Genomic DNA, 19,318 nt, shown 5'->3' on the forward strand with positions numbered 1-19,318 from the left:
TAAAATTTATTTTAGGTTGGTCCTCATGATTCAGATATAGATCTCTTGAGAAAATTAAGTCCAAATTGACTTGTGCGTGTGATTAATTTTATAAAATGCTTGTTGAAAATCCAGAACAAAACAAAACACCAGAAAACAGAAATAAAACCCGAAAATACAGGAAATGCTCACAGCAGGCCGGGCAGCATCTATGAGGGGAGAGTTAATGTTTCAGTTGTTGATGTTGATTTTAGTTGTTACCTAGTCTAGCACATGAAGGTAGCTGTAAGTTTAATAATAGTTGTATTAACTGGACTTCATATCTATAACTTGGCACAGCACAGATTATAGGAGGAAGATCGAAAATCTAGCTGAGTGGTGTCACAACAACAACCTCTTACTCAATGTCAGCAAGACCAAGGAACTGATTATAGATTTCAGAAGGAAACTGGAGGTCCTTAAGCCAGACCTCATCGGAGATCAAAGGTGGAAGGGATCAGCAACTTTAAATTCCTTGGTGTTATCATTTCAGAGGACGTGTCCTGCGCCCAGAGAACTTCCTTAAGAGTTTGTGGAGATTCGACATGACATCTAAAACTTCAACAAACTTCTATAGATGTGTAGTGGAGAGTATATTAACTGTATCACAGCCTGATATGGTAATACTAAAGCCCTTGAACAGAAAATCCTACAAAAAGTGGTAGATATGGCCCAGTCTATCATTGGTAAGCTCTCCCAATCATTGAGCACACCTACATGAACCAATGTAGCAGGAGAGCAGCATCCATCATCAGGGATCCCCACCACCCAGGTCATGCTCTCTTCTCGATGCTGCCATCAGGAAGAAGTTACAGGAGCCTCAGGACTCGCACCACCAGGTTCAGGAACAGTTATTACCCCTCAACCAATAGGCCTCACTTGTCCCATCACTGAATGCTCCCACAACGAATGGACTCACTTTCTCATGTTTTCAATATTTATTATTTTTTATTACTGTTTCTTCTTTTTGCATTTGCAGGGTCTGCTGTCTTATGCAATTGCCTAGTTGGGGGGTTGTTCATTGATTCTGTTATAGCTACTATTCTATAGGTTTGTTGAGTATGCCCACAGGAAAATGTATCTTAGGGTTGTATATGTTGAGACGTGTATGTATACGTTGATAATAAAGTTTACTTTGAACTTTGAGCACTAGATTCAGTCACTGACCACTTAACAAACATTCGCTGCACCCTAAATATCATTCCGGAGAATCCCTAAAGACTTGAAAATCAACATCTAAACTCACCAGCGAATCTAAACTATGAAAGATGGCTTACTTTGAAAATATGCAATACCTTTAGTGGAAGGGTGATCGAACCCGATTGCTACCTAGCGTTATTGGTGCCAACGTGCGGATTCTGAAAGTTAGGAATCGGGATGGATGAAGTCAAACGACTCTTATTCATAAGAAACGATAGGTGTGGATTTTGTAGTTGTGATAGCAACTAATCTGCTAGCTTTATCCATCGAAACAGACAGCAACCTCAGCTGGTGAGGTAAGATTTTATCCCGTCGATTTCCCATTCTTCAGGGCATCCCGACCCGCGCCCTAACACTGACCAAACCCTGCTCTCAGTTTACAACATGAGTAAAACGGATAAAAATAAATCCGGAGCGGGTCCTCACACAGCCCACCACACGTAACAAACCACACCGGCTCTCCGGCGCCCACAGCCGCCGCCATCTCGGCAGCGAGGACGCGTGACGGAACCGACCAATGCGCGCGCCTCCCGCCTTGGTCTCGGAACCGACCGATGAACGCGCCTCCCGCCTTGGTCTCGAAAGCACGTGACGGGACCGACCAATGAGCGCGCCTCCCGCCTTGGTCTCGGAACCGACCGATGAACGCGCCTCCCGCCTTGGTCTCGAAAGCACGTGACGGGACTGACCAATGAGCGCGCCGCCAGCTGAGGCGCTGTTCCCCGCCGCACGACGCTGTCTGTGTTGGTGAGATAGGGAGGGAACTGTAAGGACGGGGGAGTGGAGGAGGAGAGGTTGAGGAGGCAGTGGTTAGAATTGAGGTGGAGAGATAAGATAGTGATTGGGGCACGGGGAAACTATGAGATGACTACCTCAGTAGAGAAAGGGGTAGGGATGGGGCGTGGAGAATATGAGGGTGGTGAAAATAAAGGAGGGGAAGATGAGGGGAGTGGGAACTGAGAAGGGAGTAGAGGAATTAGGGCTGTGGGAAATGCCTTTCGTATATCGGAGTGGATGGCATCCTCTTTTTCCACATTATTTTCCATCTATTGAGTCCTCCTCCTCTTACTCAGCTGGTCTGTCATCTTAATGCGTCCTTACATTCTCCTCCCCATTTACTGCCATATCCAGTTTTGCATCATCAGCAGACTACAGTGTGTGACATTTACCCCCCTCGATATAGATTGTCGGTTCTTGGAATCCAGGCCCTTTCCTTGTAGTGCCCCGTTAGTCACAGCCAATCGGCCTGTAAGGATCCCTTTATATCCCATCTTTTCTACAATTTAACCAGTTGATAATCTGTAGCTGTGCATAACTACTAATTCCCTGTTACCTATGTTAGAATTTTGCCATGAAACTGGTAACTTAAGCAGCAGGATGTGCAACCTCTCATGATGTAAAGTTCCTCTCTGGTGCTGTAACCCTATTGACAAATTCCCAATATTGGATTGCATTGAAAACCTATAAATGTAAAGGCTTAGTTGTACTAGACCCACCTCCTCTCAGCTGAAAGGCTTCAAGGAGCTCACCAAAACTTTAAGGAGATATCTACGTGAACATCGACAAAAACAAGTTGAAATAAGACACTGGAGCATGAAACAGGGTGGACAGTTTTCAAAGTGGTTTTGTTCAAATAGACCAAGTACTCACAGGTTACTTAATCAAAGCCATCATGCTTGTCTGCCCTTTTGGTGCTGTCTTTCATTAATTCTATTCTGGTTGTTGAATTTATAGAGTCTGCCTGCAAAAAAATGAATCTTGGGGTTATACAGGTCAACCTTCACTAATTGGACTACCTGTAATCCGGTTCCTTCGATAATCCGGCACTGATTATGTTTAATGTGATCCTTCCGTAATTCGGCATTTTCACTAATGCGGCACTCCTCAGGTCCCAATGGTGCCAGATTAATGAAGGTCGACCTGTATATGGTGACAGACATATCCTTTGATAATAAAATTTACTTTGCTTACTTTGAACTTTGAACCTCCCCTCTCCTAAACCTACCTCCTCCATTTAATGCCACTGTGTGTTTCCCCAATCTATCTTCACCTCTCCTCCATTTCATGCACTTGATGGCTTTCAGTAACCTGTGAGTATTTGGTCTCTTTGAACAAAACTATCGCCAAAACTCATCCCGTTTCACACACCAGTGTTTTATTTCAAATTATATTTCACCCAGTGTGTTTTTGTCGATGTTCACTTGGTTCACTATGAAGCCTTGGTGGGTTCCTTGAAGCCTTTACATTTATGGAAGGTTTTCAATGCAATTCAACACGGGGGATTTGCAAACAAGTTTAGAGCACAACAGGATGAAACCTTACCCCATCAGGTTGTTCATCCAGCTGCTGAAGTTATCAGTTTCATAGCAAAATGATAGCATTGCTGACAGAGAATTAGTAGAAATGCACAGGTACAGATTACCAAATGGTTAACTGATAGAAAAGAGGAGATATCAATGGCAACCCTTAACTCAGCATAAGCTCAACAAACAGTATCACATTTTCTATTCAGCCATGCTACAAATGAATCGCAGGGTTGTATAACTAGGCTTGTACTCGTTGGAATTTAGAAGATTGAGGGGGGATCTGATTGAAACGTATAAAATCCTAAAGGGATTGGACAGGCTAGATGCAGGAAGATTGTTCCCGATGTTGGGGAAGTCCAGAACGAGGGGTCACAGTTTGAGGATAAGGGGGAAGCCTTTTAGGACTGAGATTAGGAAAAGCTTCTTCACACAGAGAGTGGTGAATCTGTGGAATTCTCTGCCACAGGAAACAGTTGAGGCCAGTTTATTGGCTATATTTAAGAGAGTGTTAGATATAGCCCTTGTGGCTTCAGGGGTCAGGGGGTATGGAGGGAAGGCTGGTGCAGGGTTCTGAGTTGGATGATCAGCCATGATCATAATAAATGGCGGTGCAGGCTCGAAGGGCCGAATGGCCTACTCCTGCACCTATTTTCTATGTTTCTATGTGACATGTATGTATGTACTCTGATAATAAATTTTACTTTGAACTTTTTTTGAACTTTCAAAATTCAATATTCAATAATTTCACATAACCAACTTTCCTTGTTTGCATCAGATCTGACCTGTTCTGTAAGGTCATCCACCTGTAATATTAACTTCAGTTTTTCTGAATTCACGAATGCTACCTAACAATTGATGGATTTTCAATTGTTTTGCATTACCAGAAGCGTAGTGTTCTATATTACATGTTCCAGCGTGTTTTTTTCTCTCTTCTATTTTTATTCATTTTCTTCTATTTACTCTTTTCCAAACAGATAACCGTGAAGAACAAACAGTTATTTCCCCCTCCTAAATGGCATAAAGAGCAGTTATATCAATTGAATAACCTTGATTTCCATCCTATCGACGATACTTCCCACTTTCTCCGCACCTTTCCCAATTTCTGTAACTCAATACAGTACTGTGCAAAAGTCTCAGGCACCATGATTTCCCCTCCCACACTCAGTCTACAATAGAGACCTGTATCAGAATCGTGGTTTTGTGTGTGTGTGTGTGTATTTTTCTTTTGCACAGTACTATAGTAATTTTATGTATTGCACTGTGGTGCTGGCCACAGAAACAGAACAAATTTCATGACATATGTGAGTGATGATAAAACTGATTTTGATATGGGTCTCTATTGTGGAATGTGAGTAAGAGAGTATGTGCTGATTTTCTTTTTCACTTTTCCAGGTCCGAGGAAGGGTCATGGACTTGATATGTTAATTCTGTACATCTCTACAGATAATGCCTGACCTATACAGCATCCCGAGCAATTCCTGTTCTTATTGTTCCTGTGCAGCTGAAGTTTACTTCTGGCAGATAACCAAATGTACATAATGGTCAAACATTATGCAATGGATCAATATATGACAAAAGTGAAAATGTGTTGTATACAGGATATTAATTTTCTATGTCCTGCTTGCCAAGTGTTTCCTTATTTGGTTTTATTACTCGCAGTCTATTGCATTGACAATGTTGGTTATAGTCCACAAGATGGCAGGCACTTCGCACCATGATTTATCACTATTTCATTGCTCCATTACACTAGTAACAACTCTGGATGTCCTGCACTCAGAAAATGAGCTATGTAGGTGACTTCCTTTCTCCACTTTCGGTTACTTTTGTCTTCTGTAATTCTAGGTGTACAACTGATTCTTTGAAATAACTGAACTTTGCTGTTTGTAACCATGAAAGCCATGGAGGATCAGGTAGTGGAAGAGGAAGTTGGTTTCCAGGATGAAGAGGTATAGTAATACAGTATTAGAAATAGAATCTGAAGCGTTCAAGTCATGTGAAGTGAATTCAGAATTTAACAACCAAGTCATATGAAGCCAATTCAGAAATCAATTACTTAAGTGATGCTGCATCTGGGAAGTGGGGTGTCTTGCCATGTACTGCACCAGGTTAACATTGTTCGCTTGTTTGTTATGTGTTGTGTTGTATGCGTGGATGCTCATGTTCTTGGCAAGTTTTTCTACAGAAGTGGTTTGCTATTGCCTTCTTCTGGGCAGTGTCTTTACAAGACAGGTGACTCCAGCCATTGTCAATACACTTCAGAGATGATCTGCCTGGCATCAGTGGTTGCATAACCAGGACTTGTGATATTCACCAGCTGCTCATACGACCATCCACCACCAGCTCCCATGGCTTCACTTGACCCTGATTGGTTGGGGGGGGGGGGAAGAATGCTAAACAGGTGCATCACCTTGCCCAAGGGTGACAGGCTAGCAGAGGGAAGGAGCCCCTTACACCTCCTTTGGTAGAGATGTATCTCCATCCCGCTACCTCCAGGTTAACATAGATGGTAAATTAGAGAATATAATTAGAAAAAAGACTGAGCTGTTATCTATCAATGTGTCACATTGAATAATATCATAATTGCTAATTCTACATGGTTTTCAGGCATCAGTTGTATAGAGATGGTGCCCAGACCAAAGGGTGCTCAGTCCCAATTTTCAATTGTTAGGTTGGTGCAAGCGCCCAATTTAGTTTTTTTTTAACCATTGCCATTGGCCTTTTAAGAATGATTAACTATTACTCATCCATTGGAAAATCATTGCTGCAATAGACTCTCATTTCTTCTCCTACTTCTTGGTAAGTTCATCCAATGTCATAGTACCTCAGCGTGTGCAGTAACAATGATATGCTTGAAAATTCCTGCCATATTCATCCTCTTTATTTTGAAGAGTTAAGCTATTCAACATGATGATGGGTCTTGTAGCTTTAATGTGGAAGCAGGTTCATGGGTTTGGTGAGTGAGACAGTAAACACTGACTACAAATAAGCATATTAATTGCTTGTTTACAAATAGTAAAAAATTCGACCAAACATTTAAGTCCCCCTAATTATATGAACTACAAAACTAAATACTCAACAAACAGATATTTAGCTAAAAGTGCATGCAGAGGTTACCTTCCCAATGGTTCTATGAAGCATGCCTTGGAGATAAAGGAGAGAGAGAGAGAGAGCAAGAGACCATGCCTCCTGCATGTGCTACTTTATACCCCTACCCAAGGTACCGGAAATTGGTGCCGTAGCACGCAAACCAGCCAATAGGAAAGAGCAACTGCAGTTTTCAAATAGACCAATCAACGACCGACACGGTGGAAACGACTTTTAACTGGGAAATAAGCCGCGCCCCCACACAACACAAGGTCAGCATAAAATATTTCTTCTCTTTATTGGCATCATTCCCTTCATTGTGATGTACTGTGGCAGGAAAATGGAATTTCTGATAAATGTACAGTTGTTGGGTGTTGGGGATATGCTTATGGTCAAATATGGAAAACTAAGTCAATCCAGTGGGCAGTACAGACGTAGGAGTGATAAGACACATGAGAGGAATGCCAGACTGAATTCCTATTTTATATTAATGCAAAGAGTCTGACTAGTAAGGAAGATGAACTTAGAGCGTTGATGAGTGCATGAAATTCTAATATTGTTGCTAACACTGAGACATAATTGAGAGATGATTGCAATAGTGATAATGAATCCATGGCTGCACTATTGAGGGAAATTCTCAAAGAAGCCTGTTTAAGTGAGCCCACCTGAGTAGAGCTTTGAGAAAAAGGGGTAGTTGCTTTTGCATTTATATCACAGGTTTCCTAACAACCAGTAAGAAATAAAAGGAACTGAAGGTATACAGAGATGCAAGAGAAAAAAGGTAAAAGGGTAGTAGGTGATTCCTGCTTCCCAGTATTAACTGGATTACCTTGGTGTGGAAGACTATTAGAATTTTTAAACTGCACCCAGTAAGTACATAGATAATCCAACAAGAGCAGGGGACATATTGGATTTGGTTTAAGGGAATATTGCAAGGTAAGTGGTTACAGTGTTTAGTGGGAGAGTCTTTTGGAGATAGTGACTATATCCGTAAAGATGCAAAGGTGAAACAAAGATTAAGGTCTTAAAATGGTGAAGGCCAATTTCAGCACCAAAAAACAAAGGACTGGGACTGCCATTTATATCTAATAACTGTGAGGAAACTAAAATAGAGCCACAGTCACAAAATTCTGAAGGAACTGAGCATATCAGGCAGCATCTTTGGACAGGAATGAACATATTTCCATAGCGGTGAAAAGTAAGGACAACATCTCCAAGGAATCCTGGATTCAAGGTATATCAAGGGTTAAGTGAAGAAATGAAAACCATAGGGGTATATAAGAAACTGAAATTTAAAGAAAAACTGACGAAAATAGGAGCAGGAGCAGACCAGCTGGCACCTCAAGTCTGCCCCACCGATCAGTGTGTTCATGGCTGGTTTATACGGGCCTCAACTCTGTTTGTAGCAGTTCTCATTAGCCTTCAACTCCTCAATCTTTCAAATATTTCTCTTTTCTCCAAATTAAATATATATAATAATCTGGCCTCCACCACCTTCTGGGAGAATTTCATAAATTCACTACTGTCTATGCTCCTCAGTTTCAATAAAATGCCCTCTTATTTTGCAGCTATATGCTCTTGGCCATAACTCTTCCATTGGTGAAAACATTTGAACATCTACCCTACCAAACAAATTACAATCTTTTATGTCATTCTTCTAAATTCCAAGGAATGCAGATTCAAACTGTTTCGTCTCCCTTGATAGGACAACGCCCTCATCTCAAGAATTAGCCTGGTGAACCTCCTTTGAACTGTCTCCAGCGTTTTTATTATCTTTTTTAGTTAAGGGGACCAAAACTGCACAGTATTCTAGATTGGGCCTCACCAAAACCCTGTACAACTGTGACAAAATCTCCCTAATCATTAACTCCAATCCCTTTGCAATAAAGGCCAACATGCCATTTTCCTTCTTAGCTACTTGCTGGACTTGGCTGCTAGCTTTTATGATCCATGCATTATGACAACAAATTTCACCTATTTCCAGCCTCTCTTCAATTAGATAATTAGATGACCCTTTCCTCTTACTGAAATGCATGACCTCAGTCTTCCCCACACAAAATTCCGCTTGTCAGGTTTTTGCTCAATCTATGTTAACACGTTTCCTTCAATACATTTTGCTGTTAATTTATGCACCAGCTTCTTATGTTTTACCTTGTCAAAGGCCTTTGAGAAATCTAAATATCCTGTATCTAATGGTTCCCTCTATCAACCTAAATTGAAGCAAATATATTAAACATTATTTACCTTTCATAACACTATGTTGGCCAAGTTTGAATATATTCAGCTTTTGTAAATGATTAGTTATTTCCTCTTTGATCATTGATTCTAGTATTTTGCCAACAATAGATATTAAACTAACTGGCCTATAGTTTCACAGCCCTTGTCTTCCTGCCATTTTTTTAAAATAAGGGGATTACAATTAATGTTTTCCAGACCTCTAGTAGCCTCTCAGAATTTAGGTAGTTTTGAAAATTTTCAACCAATAGATCCCAAGGGTGCAGTCGATTGGTTCCCAATGACTTATATAGTCATTGGTCAGGTCCTGTATGTGTTGTGAAACAGTGAGACCTAGAGATACAATTACAAAGTTTGCTGAATGTGGCATGACAGATAGACCAGATTGTGAAGAAGCTATTTGGCTCACTGTCCTTCATAAGTCAAGACATTGAGTATAGGAGTTAGCATGTTATAATGCAATTGTATAAGACATTGGTGAGATTGCATTTGGAATATTGTGTACAGTTTTGGTCTTCCTGCTAAAGGGAACACATCATTAAACCAGAAAGAGCACAGAAATGATTTATGAGTTTTATGAGAATGCCTGCTGCCAGGACTCAAGGGCCTGAGTTATGGAGAAGTTGGGCAGGCTAGAACTTTATTCCCTGGAGCATATGAGATTGAGGGCTGATCCTATAGAGTTGTATAAAATCATGAGGTGTATAAAAAGGGTGAATGGGCATAGTCTTTTTTGTTAGAAGTGGAAAGCTTAGGTTTTAGGTGAGAGATTAAAATTTAAAAGGGATCTTGGGGGGGATCTTTTTCACTCAGAGGGAATGAGCTGCCAGAGGAAGTGGTTGAAGTAGGTAAAATAACAACAGTTAAATGACATTCAGTTAAGCAGATGGTTAGGAGTGATTTAGAGGAACACTGGCAAGCATGGGCAAGTGGGACTAGCTCGGTGGGCACCGTGGTTGGCGTGGACATGTTGGGCTGAGGAGCCTGTTTCTATCCTGTATTGTTCTATTGCTCTATGAAGCCTGAGGAAACAAACTCATATAATACATATATCTGCCATATCTTTGTTTCTATTATTGATTCACTAACCTCATTTTTTAGTGGTCTCATATCTACCTTAGCCACTTTCTTCATTTTTATATATCCACAGAAATTCTTACTGTTTGTCTTGATATTACAGTTAAATTTTATCTTAAAATCAATCATCTTCTTTATAAGTTTTTTAGTCTTTCACTGCTGAGCCCTAGAAAATTCCCAGTCCTCAGACCCACCACCAGCCTTTAGCATTTTGTATGCCCTATTTTTCAATTAAGTGTTATCCTTTACCTCCTTTGGTAATTAGAGATTGTTCATCTTTCTCGTGGAATCCCTCTTTCTAATTGGGATAAATTCCTGCTGAGTATTCTGTTTAGGTATCAGGCACTATTTCTCCATTGATTTGTCTCTTAGTTTATTTGCTAAATCATCTTAGATAACTCCACCTTTACAGCATTATATTTACTCTTTTTGAAGTTGAAGACAGTTGTTTTCTTCCTGTAATGTTCATACTCAAAATGTATCTGGGATCCTATCATATTGGGGATATTTAGCCATAAGACCTCTTATTAATCCTTCCTTATTAATCATGGCCAAATCCAAAATAACCTGTTCCGGTAGGTTCAATACCTATTGTACTAAGAAGCAAAGTCTGTCATCCTCCACAAATTCTTCTTCTGTGATACTCTTTCCAATTGGGTTCATCCAATTAATATGTAGATTAAAATTTCCCATGATGAATGCAGTTCCCTTTAAAGATGCCCAGATATTTTGCCATTTATATTTGTGTCCTTTTGAGATGTCACATTTTGGGGGTCAATAGACTACACCCACCTGTGTTTTCTCTCCCCTGTCATTCATAATTTCAAACTGAACTATTTTTATATTACTATCAACTGTCTCCATATCATGACTCAACATTGCTCTGATAACTCCCTTGGCATCATAGTTAGCATTGATAATCCAAGAGGACTCATTTCAATGATTTATTGATCCCTGCACTCAAGCCTTGGCCATTGCTCAGACCCCCAGACCTGCCAACCCAAACCCTTGCTGATTATTGCAGTCCCTCAATTTGCCAACTCCTATCTCAAACATTCTCAACTATTGATTTGCTGATGTTCTGTTTTCCCCAGGTAATTTATCCCCCTTGATTCCCCGATGACTACAGCCTTACAATACAGCTAATGCTAATGCAGACCAGCTCTTTCAGGTCTTTGTCCTGTTTATCTCCTGCTTGATTGGTAGAGTCATGGTCATACACCACATATATGGGCACTAAGTTTGAGGTAACCATTAAAGACCCTTTCTTGATGGGCCAAATGGCCTACTTCTACTCCTATATCTTATGGTCTAGAGTAATAACTTGGTATAATTTGATGAAAAGTATGAACTAATGTGACTTAAATTTTGTTCCTTCAGGAGTCCTTCTTCCAGGACATCGATCTCTTACAGAAACATGGCATTGTAAGTACTGTAAACTGTGACTATCTAAGCTTTAATCTTAGATCTTCACTTTTGGTTGCAAATAAATTTGTTAGTGGATTTGTCTATACATTGAGTCATAGTTTATGAAAGTAAAATAACTGCAGAAGATGCAAACCTGAAGCAAAACAGAAAATATTCAGTTGGGCAGTTGGCATCTATGGAAGGAGAAAAGTTTCAGGTTGAAGACCCTTCATCACAACTATGAAAGAAAACAAGTTTCTTTTATGTTACAGAAACAGCAGGGAGAGATGGATAGGACAGAAGGAATAACCTTATGGTTGAGGCTAGGTTTGTTGTGACAAGCTGGTGATGAAGCCATCTGGTAGATCTTTTAGTGAGGGTAAATAGAGAGGAAAAAAATCAAATAAAAGGACATGTAAAGACTGTGAAACACGTGAGAGATGTAGAAAATGCACAGCACATAGGGCTATGCCAATGGAGAGAAATTAATTAAAATGATACAAAGATATTGTAGAAGGATTGACCATTCTGATACAGAGAAAACAAATCTGCTGAAATTGGTGAATTTGATATTGAATTCCAAAGGCTCCCCCACATGGAAAATGCGGTTCTGTTCCTCAAGCTTATTTTAAGCTTCACTGGGATGGTGTGGGAATCTCCCATTAGGTCAGAGTAAGAGTATGATGGATTATTAAAGTACCAGTTGGAAGCTCAGGATCACGCCTGCAATGGTGCTTTACACAGATAGTCACTCAATTTGCATTTGGTTTCTCTAATATAGAAGAATCTGCATTGTGAGCATTGAATGCAATACTCTAAACTGTGTAATGTTCAAATTAATTGTTGCTTCATTTTGAAGTGCTGTTCATGTCATAATCATGGTTTATGATACACATCTGAAGTGTTTTGCTACCTCAACTGAATGACTTTTCAGAATATGACTATTTAGAAGTTTTCTGAACTATATCACTAAGGGCTTCTCTAAGTGGCAGACATGAAAGATCAGTAAATTTATTTCTTTATTATGATAGCAATGATCCCATTATCAAGACTAGGTTTTATTTTTCAATTCTTTTATTTCCAGCATGTCTGATATCTTTGACATACCACTCTTGAGATCTAGTGTGAGCAAATCCTGTAAGTGGTATTCTACCTAAAATCAGGAATCTTCAAATATATCAGTTATATCTTAGAGTTAAGATAAACGCTGGAAATCTGAATTAAAAACAGAAAATGCTAGAAACATTTATAAGGTCAGGGAGCTTCTGTGGAGAGAGAAGCAGTTAATGGTTTAGGGTGCTTTGTCAGAAGTGAGTATAAAAAAATTTAGTATTCAGTAAGATCCATGGTGGGAAGAAGAATGCAAATATAACTATGATATGGTTAGTCTAAATAGTTTAATGTTATTAATTAGCTTAGCAGTTATAAGCATACTTTGTTTCGTAATGTGTTATTACTGAGAATGTGGGACATACCCATAAGCTAGACTATATGAATAGAATAAGAAAAATTGAAAAGCAGAAATGTCCAGTTCTGATGCAGACAGAAAGAACTATTTCAGGCTGAAGAGTTTCTCTTCAGTTCCATTTTAATGAAAGCCCATGAAACCAAAACATTAATGGACCTAATCCTTTACCTTTATTTGATGTGCATATTTTAAACAAAATAATTCTTTGTTTCTGCACTTAATGATTGGGCTTTTTTTTGCTGTTTGCTTACAGAATGTTGCTGACATTAAGAAAATGAAAACAGTTGGAATCTGTACAGTGAAAGGAATTCAGATGACAACACGAAGGGCGCTGTGCAACATTAAGGGCCTTTCTGAAGCTAAGGTTGATAAAATCAAGGAAGCAGCCAACAAACTCATTGTAAGAATCCAAACATACTGTCCCTGTTACACCCCAATTATTAGAGAAGAAAACTCAAATGCCTTTTGACCAAAAATGGCCCTAACTACTTCATACTATACCAATATTTCTCAATGAGGAAGGGTGGAGCTTCCTTCCACACTTCCTCATTGAATTCTATTTCTTTCTCCTTCATGTTGATCCTTTTAAATGTATTTGAATGTTTCATCTCGACATTCTATCTTCTTAGTTGGAGGTATTAGTGATTATCTTCTATAAGTAGAATATCTTTTCCATATTTCAATAGTCATAATACCAAGGGTCACATCAGATCATTTTTCTATTTTATTTTCCCAGAAGAACGATGCCTATCCAGTTATTTATCTTATAACATGGGGATCAGAAGTCTCAGAGCAAATCCCTTGACTCCTGTTCACTGTTGACTCAGAGTCATATTGTCCAGGTAAAATTGTAGATGCTGGAAATCTGCAATAAAACCAGAATAACTACTGCCTGCAGCACACACACAATTGCTGGAGGAACCCAGCAGGTAGGTGGCATCTATGGAAAAGAGTAAACAGTAAACATTTCAGGCCGAGACCCTTCGTAAGTCATGAAGAAGGGTCTTGGCCCGAAACACTGACTGTTTACTCTTTTCCATAGATGCTGCCTAATCTGCTGAGTTCCTCCATCATTTTGTGTGTGTTGCTTGGAATTCCAGTATCTGCAGATTTTCTGTTTCTTATAACTATTGCCTGATCGGCTGAGTATTTTCGGTTTTTCTGTTTCAGATTTCCAGCATCTACAGTCTTTATTTTGATTTACTGGGCTTTGAAATTATAATGATTAAGTACCCGGCAGCAATTTCATCTGGTACAGGACACATATGAAATTTTTGTCCCTTTCCCATCTTGTTGTTATGACTCTATTGCTCACCCACTTCTAATTCTATTACTTATTATTTTAGTACAAACTATTTAATAATCCATTTCAGTAGGTAAGTAGCTGGGGGAAAATGTTAACCTTAAAGTCAGTGACAGGAGTGAAACTTCATGTACATGAACTAAATGCTATGAAGTGTCAATTAACCTTAACCATAATGGTCAAGGTTTGTAAGAGTGTCATTGTCTCATGTGCATTCTCCTTTCTTCTCATCCTCTACCTCTCCCCTCTCCCCTCTCTCTCCCTCATGTGCTCCTTCTTCTTTTGCCCACTTTCCATTCTTGTACATCCTTTCCATAACCATTCCCTACCCTCTCACTCCTCCCAATTTCCTCTGACTCTTCCCCCACCTGCTCTCCTCTCTTTCCTTCCTCCTTCTTATATGCTTTCCCCCCTAATTTCTTCATAGTATCCCCTGTATTTCTTTACTCTTGAAGGGCTTCTTTCATTTTCAGTTCTCCGTACAGCCATGTGCTCCATATTTTTATCCATTTCTAATTATCCCTTGATATCCAGAGTTCCTTGACCTTTCTGTTCTTTCATTTCACTCTGGTGGGAACACATTGGACCTGAACTCATTGACCCGCACTTGTGAGCTCTGGAAGTAGCTGCTCCAGCTCTACATTTGCCAGATTATATCTTAAATATTAAAATTGGCTTTTCTCCATTTCTGGATTTTAATTCCCAGACCATCCTTATCATTTTCCACACCTTAAAACTCACTGTCTACAGTCACTGTTTCCAAAATGCTTTCCTGCTGATATTCCAACCACTTATCATCCTCTCCCTCTCTGCACTATGTCCCCTGCTCTCCCTCCCTCAGAGCCGATTTGGTGAGATCAAGAACGGCGTTGAGCTGTGCGGCCCGGGTGTGTCGCTGAACTGGAGCATGGGTCCTAGAGCGAGGCACTACCCAGTGCTTAGACAATTTAAATGCCGACTCATGAAGACTTGAAAGCCTGAATGCGGAGGCGAGAGTCTGGCTGATTTCACTCGCTCTCTCACAGTGTTCATTCTTCTCTTTGGTGGCAGTCAGAGTCGCAAGTTTCACCATGTTTTTGCTCCACTAATATGCTGAACTGTGATCGAGGCTTGGGCAATTTTTAAAATTGGTTTCTTCAGGTTTCTTCTTTGTGGCTGCCCGTAGGCAAACAAATCTCAAGGTGTATAAATTATACATACTTTGATCAGAAATGTACTTTGATGTGATGAATTCTGTAATGAAGTTGAGTACCTCGGTGTCTGACTTCCCATTTGTTTATGTTGCTGGAGTAATAATATGGCATGTCCAAATAAAATGCATGGCCAGTGATGATGGCAGAACTATAGTTGGTTGAATTCAGCAATGTATTGGTAATGCATTGAGAGCCCCAGGGCAGTACTTTAAATTTTGTTGATTAAAATTACTTTCTATTTGTATGATTAAAAAAGGTTATGTGCTATTAGCAACTAAAGCCTGAATGTCATTTAGATCTTGTGGCCTTTCTATCCAATGTCCTGAAGCTGAGATAGTTGCACTCAGATGACTAATTAATAACATTATAATGGTGTATCACATAAATGCAAGCTGCCACCCTCAGGGTTGAGGAGCAACACCTTATATTCCACTTGAGTAGTCTCCAAACCGATGGTATTAACAACGATTTCTCCTTACAGTTAAAAAAAATCCCTCCCCCTCTCCTCTTCCTCTATTCCCCACTCTGGCCTCTTAACTCTTCTCACATGCCTATCACCTCCCCTGGATTCCTTTCTCCTTCCCTTTCTCCTATGGTCCACTTTCATCTCCTATCGGGTTCCTTCCTCTCCAGCCCTTTACCTTTCCTACCCACCTGGCTCCACTTACCACCTTCCCCTCCCCCACTGTTGTTTTTCTCTGGCACCTTCCCCCTTCTTTTCCAGTCCTGAAGAAGGATCTTGGGACAAGACAAACCAAAGATTTTTTATTCAATTCCATAGATGCTGCCTGACCTGCTGAGTTCCTCCAGCATTTTGTGTATTGCTTTGGATTTCCGGCATCTGCAGAATATCTCGTGTTTATGTAATCTGCAGACTATTATATTTCTGTTTCTGCTCATAATATGATATTTTCTTGTTATTGCCCAGAGTGATATTTCTGAAAGACTTTATGTGATTTACTTGTGAACAAATCTTGTTTATGTGTTGCAGGAGCCAGGGTTTCTCACTGCATTTGAGTATAGCGAGAAGAGGAAAACAGTGTTTCACATTACTACTGGCAGCCAAGAATTAGAGTGAGAATAATATTTATTTATGGAAGCAAAGTCATTTATAATTAAAGGAGTCAGAACATCTGCATATTTTTGATTTTAAAGTCATACAGAACTGAAATGACATGTTTGGTCCTTTATGTCTACGCTGACCATTTATAATAATCTCATTTAGCAGATCTTGATCCAGTGCCTTCTAAGTTTGTCCAGGGTCTCCACAATCTCTTACCTTACCTTCAGTAGCAGTCTAAGATGCATCACATTAGTCCCAATGGATTTAGCAGCTTTTAGCTTGCTAAGACACTTAATACCTGTTCCCTTTTAATGTTCTAGCATTTCATTGCCCCCTCCATCCCTGAATTCTCTAACTACAATACATTGTGCTTAATGTATACAAATTAACAGTATCCCTCTTTGACCTCACCTGTGTCCTCTGTCTCCACACACAGATTATCAATTTGGTCCCTGCTTTCTCCCTAGTTATCCTCCTGGCCAAAGTAACTTAGAAAATGTTTTGGGATTTCCCTTAGTCTTGTCCTCTAGAGATATTTCATACACATTTTTTCCCTCCTAATTTCTATTTTAAGTACCCCACTTCACTTTCTGTACTCCCAAAAAGCCTCGCCTCCTTTCGGTTCCTTACACCTGCTGTATACTTCCTTTTGTTTTATCCATCCCTTGATGTCCAGGATCCCTTGTACTTGCTGATAATACCTTTCCTCCTTTCAGAACACATGTCTCCAATGCTGATAAAATAAATTTTAGTTGCTTTATGCTGAAAAGAAACATGTGCAGTTGCATTTCTAGGTATATGTTTCTTGTAGTTATTGCGGAAGCTACAAGGCAATGGAAGAGATAAGTTCATGTGATGCACTTTGTAAGCATTTGCCTGTTGTAACCACTGGTTGAGGTGATGCCTTTTGGAAAGTCGAAGTATAAAGCTTTATACTATTAAGGATAGGGCACTAAAAAGGTATATGGAACAGAGATCCTAGGAGTACATGCATAGCTCAATGAAAAGCGTCACAGGTAGAGAGTGTGGTTAAAAAAAAATATATATTTTTCACATTAAAAAAGCACTGGCCTTTTTCAGGCAGGACACTGAGCAGTTGGGACATTATGTTGCTGCTGTATAAGTAATTGGTAAGCCCACGCTTGGAGAACTGTGTACAATTTTGGTCACCCTATTAGATGGTTAAATTCAAAGGAGTGCAGAGAAGATCTATAAGGATGTTGCCAGGACTAGAAGGCCTGAGCTATAGGGAGAGGTTGGCCAGGCTAAGTAGTTATTCCTTGGAACATAGGAAATTAAGGGGCGAGCTTTTAGAAATGTTTAAGATAATGAGGGACACAGATAAAGTGGATGGTATCAGTTTTGCCCACAGTGTAGGTGAGTTTAAAACAAGGACATAGGTTTAGGCTTAGAGTGGAAATATTTAGAAAAGACCAAAGGGGCAACATTTTCAGTGAGGGTGTTGATTATATGGAATAAACTGCTTCATTTATAGGAAGTGGTTGAGACAGATTCAATATCATTTAGAAGCACTTTGATAGGTACTTGGAGGGATATGGAGTAAAAGAGGAAATTCATATCAGCTGGATGGACACCATGGTTGGCATGGATTTGTTGGGCCAGGGGGCCTATATCCATGCTGTATTGCTTTGTGACTATGGCTATAAATATTCTTTAAGATTGTTTGACCTGAAAGATTATTTCTGTTTCTCTTTCCACAGATGTTCCTAGTCTGCTGAGTGTTTTCAGATTTTACATTTTCATTTTGGATTTCTAGCAATCTTGTTTTTAAAAAAATTCATTTAAAGCAGAAATAGCAATATGGGCTGGCGAATAATTCAAAATTCTTAATGAAATTGCAAAATATTTTAAATCAGATTTCAGGGAAATAATTCATGGTTTGTGTACATATAAAGGGAGTTTGGTGTCTGTACTATTGTTATCTGCTACATTCATGTCAACATACCTGATGCACCTTTTGCAAGAAAATGAATGAGATTTTGTGTATCATTAATATTCATGTTGTTTTGCAGTAAATTGCTGGGTGGAGGAATTGAAAGCATGGCAATTACAGAGGTGTTTGGTGGTGAGTGCATAGAGAAACAATGATTAGTTAATATAAATGAATAAATAAATTCAAAATACTATAATTTTTTTTTTCTTTTTCCTCACTCCCTTTATCTGCCCGCATCTATTATTCACCTGCCATGGTCTTTCTACCTGGCAAGATCTGTCCATCATCTTGCACACCTCCTCAGTCCACCGATTGTGCCTGAAACCTTTTTTGCCACCCCTTTCTCCTCTCTATGCTGGCCATCTTGCCTGTCCACTCCCAATCCTGAAGTAGGGTTTCAGCCTGAAACAGAAATAGTCTCTTTCCTTCCAGAGATGCTGCCTGGCTCACTGAGTTCTTTCGGCACATTGTTGCTCCAGATTCCAGCATCCGCAGTCTCCTGTGTCTCAAACAAATGTTTCAGGTTCAGGAAGGAACCAGGAAAGGGAGAAAAACTAGTTTATTTTCAGTAGTAGAGAAGGTGAGGGAGGGATTAGATGATTTGGGTAGAACAAACGGAATCCAACTGGGTTAAAGGAGAAAATTACAAGCACATTATCCTTCCTTGTCTGCACAATTTGTTGTTAATAGTGAGGATATGAGATATGCCCAGCAGGTCAAGAAAAAGAATGCTGAATGTTTCCAACATTTTTTTAATTTATAGAGGTGCTCTTTGAGGGTTTCTTTACTACAGATGGTTTATCTCCCATAGGATTTGTTTCACCTAAAGCAATTTAATCAGCATTTGAGCATTTTTGACTTTGGCCTTTGTCTATAACAAGGAACATATAAATTCTACTACTCACTTACACACTAGGAGCAACTTACGGTGGACAACTAATCTAACAACCCACATGTCTTTGCGTCATGGAAGGAACGTGGAACACCCTGAGTCATAAGGAGAACATGCA

At 39.6% G+C, this 19,318-nt stretch overlaps 1 protein-coding gene across 1 annotated transcript in view; it reads left to right on the forward strand.

The window, feature by feature from the left end:
* The first annotated feature begins 5,413 nt into the window (after positions 1–5,413).
* The window catches only part of dmc1 (DNA meiotic recombinase 1), a 51,545-nt gene continuing 37,640 nt past the window's right edge, over positions 5,414–19,318 (forward strand). Inside the window, exons 1-5 of the mRNA XM_072271837.1 lie at positions 5,414–5,470; positions 11,301–11,345; positions 13,049–13,195; positions 16,283–16,365; positions 18,388–18,440. Of these exons, the coding sequence (XP_072127938.1) occupies positions 5,414–5,470; positions 11,301–11,345; positions 13,049–13,195; positions 16,283–16,365; positions 18,388–18,440 (385 nt within the window). The remainder of the gene's footprint in view (positions 5,471–11,300; positions 11,346–13,048; positions 13,196–16,282; positions 16,366–18,387; positions 18,441–19,318) is intronic.

This window comes from Mobula birostris, chromosome 11 (assembly GCF_030028105.1).
Source record: "Mobula birostris isolate sMobBir1 chromosome 11, sMobBir1.hap1, whole genome shotgun sequence".
Taxonomy (NCBI): Eukaryota; Metazoa; Chordata; class Chondrichthyes; order Myliobatiformes; family Myliobatidae; genus Mobula; species Mobula birostris.